The sequence below is a fragment of the Branchiostoma lanceolatum genome, chromosome 17 (assembly GCF_035083965.1).
Source record: "Branchiostoma lanceolatum isolate klBraLanc5 chromosome 17, klBraLanc5.hap2, whole genome shotgun sequence".
Lineage (NCBI taxonomy): Eukaryota > Metazoa > Chordata > Leptocardii > Amphioxiformes > Branchiostomatidae > Branchiostoma > Branchiostoma lanceolatum.
In genome coordinates, this window is record NC_089738.1 from 15,964,343 (window position 1) to 15,969,585 (window position 5,243).

At 40.8% G+C, this 5,243-nt stretch overlaps 1 protein-coding gene across 1 annotated transcript; it reads left to right on the top strand.

Moving 5' to 3' along the window:
- The first annotated feature begins 2,884 nt into the window (after positions 1 to 2,884).
- LOC136423710 (fibrinogen-like protein 1) lies at positions 2,885 to 5,236 on the top strand. The gene is made up of 3 exons (XM_066411995.1): positions 2,885 to 3,021; positions 3,308 to 3,456; positions 3,659 to 5,236. Exons 1-3 carry the CDS (start codon positions 2,885 to 2,887, stop codon positions 4,357 to 4,359), a joined length of 987 nt encoding a protein of 328 aa, XP_066268092.1. The 3' UTR covers positions 4,360 to 5,236.
- The last annotated feature ends 7 nt before the right edge of the window (positions 5,237 to 5,243 follow it).

Below are 5,243 nucleotides of genomic sequence, written 5' to 3' on the forward strand. Positions count from 1 at the left end.
AAGTCTTGTATGACTATGACTTATTTTAAGTCTCCTTACTTTCTATTTGCTCTATTCTATTGGTGTTGTTAATGATTTCCCAGACTCTAAAATGCATAGGTATACACTAGATATGACAAAGAACATAGAGGGAAACGAATATTATATAACAAGCAACATTTGTAAGCATTCTTGTTAGCGTCATGTTCAAAATGACCCCTCATGACCCGGTATAGGCGTTACTTGCTATTCGACTTTTCCATGCAGAATCGCCTGCGTCAAAGAGGCCATCGGAAATAACCACACATTCTGCGGTATTGTTTAAAAAAAGATGACTGGATAGCACGAAAAAACTGATTCTCAGTAAGATCTCTACTACTAGTCTTGTTACTTGCGCCCCACAAATGGTTAAGACCACGTTTTGAGAAAAAAATAGTATTATCGAGAATATAGTTGACAAGAATTATACCATAAGGTATCCATAGTAGTCTGTGGTCGTCAATCATGGGCGACATAATTGACAGGAGGCCACATGTGGCCCGGGGATACAGGGCCTGGGTGTCTTCACCATTATGCCGGGATTATGTCCGATCCATTTGAGAACAGGGGCTCAGAACGCCGCGGGTTGTTTGGTCCGTTCGAATTAAAGTGAAAATACATGTCACAGGTTGGTCAACCGACGAGAATATTGGTATGATATTAAGTGTAGTTTAGATATGGACATGTAGGCTTGTGTTCAATGCATTTATTACCTTTGCGAAGAGTTTTCAAGGCTGTGTGTCTATCTGTATATATATGTTTGTTTGTTTGTGTCTGTGAACAGCATTACTCGAAAAGTTGTGGATGGATCTTAATGATATTTGGTATGTTGGTAGGTGTTGGCAAAATGAAGAAATTATTAGGTAATGGCCCCCCTGCAGCTGGTGGCATTCCGTGGTACTGCAGCAGAACGTCCGGTTTTGATATATCTTGTTCAGTGCATCACTCATTCACTCATCCATGCATCGAAATAATGCCTTCTACGTAATAGAATTCCCCACGATGCTTGCTAGGGTTTTTTATAGCTATTTTGAAGAACAATATAGTTAATCTCTTTATAGCAATAGGGCGAGTAGAATAGCACACAGATCTATCAATGTCAAAAAAGCTCAGTGTTTTTAATCAAGAAATAAATTGATTCTCCAAAAAGAAGACTAGTGAACACCCATGCTACTATGATGATGTAAGTGTATCTTTCGTGAACTACTGGTTTGATATCGTCGTGACGTATCGTGTTGTCCTTCGGTCTGTTGTTGGAGACTATGCACCGGTACTCCACTAGATGGCGCTTCACCGCGGGAGACAGGCCTGGTTGAGATCATGGTGACTAGGCTGTTGCCCATGCAGAAACGTCATCGTTATCTTTAAAGATACATATATCTAAGGGCAAATACTATAAGAATCTCTTGTATATGAATTTTTTAAAGATGAGGTAATGTCCATAATACAAACCATCAATTGTACAAAAAAAGTGTCTGCGTTAGATCTATACACCCACACACGATTGTTTCTAGTGAAAAGACCATGCCACATCGGCGTAAGGTCTTAAAGCAAATTAGCACGCGGCAAAATAAAACAAAACAAAACGGTTGTTTTTCTTGAGCTAAAGCACGGACATTGTAATGTCCTTGGCTAAAGCAATCATCAGAATGAGTCTTGTTGCAGAACCTACAGCTAGCCACAATCCCTCACGGCCCCAGTTGTACTCTAAACATAGCCACCAAGGGTTGGGTATTTGTGCTGTTCGTCATTGCTACCGAAGTCATCACCAGTCCTGGTACAAACACTTCACCATCAAGCAGCCCACCCGAGCTTGGTTGCACGCATGGTCTTCGTCATGCAGAAGATGATGGGAGAGTTAAGTTACTTGTACCTTGTACTAAACTATTTGCAACCAATTTCATACATCACGTTTTACGGGGTGTTCGTTGTAGCGCTGTTTGCCATGTGTAGCTACACGCATTCATGTTTCATCATTCGCATTTTTCGAACCAATACGATTAATCTTTAATGACTGCGTGAAGTAAGAAGGAATGAGTAAAACTGTTTTTCCCTTCAACAACTTGATCAACGACCAGTCTGCTCATCTTCAAAGATGTTCTGACTGGTCATTGGAGCCCACCTAGCCGGGCGTCCTTCCGAAAATTGAAACTACATTTGCCTGTGAACACTTAGAAATATACCCAAGCTTGAGAACACCAAAGGTGTCATTTTGGGTGACTGGGAACAAATTATTGGTGAAGAATAAAAAGAGAACAAACAATATACAATAGAAACGACCAAATTGAATCCAGCAAAACATACAAAACAACTGGCTATCTTATGATAACGCATTGACATGATACATATAACAATTAAACTATCATATAGCGATGTTGAAACAGCCAGGTACTTAAATAGGTGTTTCAAAGACACATGTATTATCGTATTCTTATCAAGCATGTGTTTGAACAGTCTTTGTTTACGTCTATGCTATTAGCCTTTGCGACTGTTTCTTCATTAGGAAGTCAGGACAAAAGATTTTTTTTATTGTTTATATTGTAATCTCGCATGTATTTTTGTGAGGTTTCTAGTTTTTATTACAGAGGAGGTTGCACTGTTTCCGTAAATGCAAACCATCGACTTTACGCAAAAAAGTGCAACATCAATGTCCGCGTAAAATGTAGACACCCACACGATATTGTTTCTAGTGAAAACACTATACCACATCGACGTAATTATAAGGTTGCGTTTTTTTTTCAAGCAAATCAACACGCGGCACAACAAAACGGTTGTTTTTCTTGAGCTCAGGCAATCAGCAGAATGAGTCTGGTAGCAGAGCTCACAGCTAACCACAATCCCTCACGGCCCCAGTTACACTCTCAACATGGCCACCAAGGGTTGGGTGTTTGTGCTGCTCGTCATTGCTACCGACGTCACCAGTTCTGGCACAAGCACTTCGCCATCTGACAGCCCAGCCGAGCATGGTTGCATGGATGGCCTTCGTCATGCGGTCAATAATGGGTGAGTTGACTCATCTTTAATGAATGAAGACCTTTGTTGTACATGTTTGTCCCACTGGGCAAACGGAAGGTTATCCGTAACCGACTTCATACATCAAGTTTGAATAAAAAAACAAGCAAACAAACAAGTTTCGACAACGGGTTCGAAGTATTGACCGCATCAGGCACTGTGTATTGTTTGATAAACAAAACACATTTTTAAACGATTACAACAAAGTATGTGTGAAGCAGCACCTAACTTTGCGTAGTGAGAATGGATTAGTAACACTTTTTCATTACTTTTTCAGGCATGCTGCGTTCATCTTCAAAGATGTTCTGTCTGGTCATTGGAACCCACCAAGCCGGGCGTCCATGGACTATTTCCAGTTGTCTATGGACCGGCAGAAGAATTCTCTCTCTGCAGTTGGTGCCTTACTGGACAAGATGAAAGTAAAAGGTAAACAGACCCATAGAAATCTATTTTACGTGGGGTGTGGGAGCCAAAAAAAAGACGTGTTCGTACTTCAAATAAATTTGGGTGACCATGAATTTTGAGGGAAGAGGAAACAGTGATGAATCTAGAGAAGCTAGAAATAAAGCACATAGATAATTCTTGCATAGATAAGTCACTTTACCGAATCTCTTCCTGTTTATCACAGATTGTGGAGAAATCTACCTAAAATCCAAAGGCCCCATGGATTCTGGAATATACACCATCTACCCGCGTTCGTCGGACGGCGAGAACAACAGCGCCCCACTCCGCGTGTTCTGCCGTGTGGAGGCCGGCCGAGCCTGGACCGTCATCCAGCGGCGACAGGACGGGTCTGTGGACTTCTACAACCGGACATGGGAGGAGTACAGCCGAGGGTTCGGGAACCTGACGGGAGAGTTCTGGCTCGGCAACGACAACATCCATGTACTGACCAACCAGGGCAGGTACAAATTGTATATGGACTTTGAAAAGTTTGACGGGGCTGTGTCTTATTCAGAGTATACATGTTTCCGTGTGGAAAACAAACAAGCAAGGTATAAGTTACTTGTGGGTTCACATAGCGGAACTGCACCCCCAAGTGTGCTGTGGCGTAGAGGGGGAGAATTCACAATGTGGCCAGCATGTGGCCGTCCTGGCATCAAAAGCCCTTCGGCCAGCTGTTACCAACAAAAAATGGGAGGGTTTTGGAGAGGGAGATGTGATAACCTGAACCCAAATGGTTTCTATTGGAAGAAAGCTGAGGACTGTCCCAAACAGTCTCGCTATAAAACGCGCGGAATTCTTAATGCCAAGTTTATTGAGATGAGGATATCTGTGTCTGATAACACAAGTCTCAATGAACAGCGTTATAACATCTACTGCAAGTAGCCGAATTACACGCCTCAAGTATTTCACACCGTTCATGATACCTGTTCAAAATGGGAGGGGTTTAGGTTCGTCAATGGGATACTTGAAACCCAAATGATGGTACGGACTGCGTAAACAATCGAAATGGACAGTATATAGAATGACAGGGTAAACTTTCATTGAGATGAAAATCTATGAAAAAGAGTAGCGACATAGCGATAGAACTCAATATACAGAGCAACAATATTTAGTAAACAATACTGTTAAGTTTAGAACTTTTTTTTAGAATTATTCCGCTGGGATTTTTCTAATATCTGACAAAGAGTAAAATGCGGAATGTGGAAGGAGTGCCAGTTGTGGACCACCTCACCTCAACGATATCATGCGTTGTGTAAAGACTATATAGCCTATTTCAATCCAATGTTTTAGTTAAAAAATAATTGCTTACTACTTGGACAGAGGATAGCGATAGGCACAAACCTTACCACATTTTTTACCAGAATTTAGAAACCTTTTACGGTGAGAAAAAAGGATAACACCCTGCTATTCCTTTTTTCACCATAAGAAGATTCAACCAGATCTCTGTGTAAAGATGAATATCAAACAACTCCAGCCTTATTTGAACTCATTTAGAGTCTGCATGACAGAAATATGATTTCATTGCAATCTTATGTGACTAAATCAATAGATTATTCATCTTTTGTTATTTGCCTACAGGACTTTCGTGCATTGATTTGTGGTATTTGTGAAAAACAAAAATTATGTTAAAGGTGCCCTAAGCAATTTCAGGGGATAAAACTTGAAATATTCTGGGGAAAACAATTCTGTTTGGTGAGGTTGAAATTTACATTTACTTACCTATATTAGCACATCTGCATCATTATTTCAAACTTTGGGCGTTTAGC

What these genes read in the sequence shown, in the direction of transcription:
- LOC136423710 (XM_066411995.1), top strand. Translation starts at nt 2,885, where the DNA reads ATGGCCACCAAGGGTTGGGTGTTTGTGCTGCTCGTCATTGCTACCGAC. An exon ending in CGTCATGCGGTCAATAATGG is followed by an intron (nt 3,022 to 3,307) that starts GTGAGTTGACTC and finishes TTACTTTTTCAG; the next exon opens with GCATGCTGCGTTCATCTTCA. An exon ending in GGACAAGATGAAAGTAAAAG is followed by an intron (nt 3,457 to 3,658) that starts GTAAACAGACCC and finishes TGTTTATCACAG; the next exon opens with ATTGTGGAGAAATCTACCTA.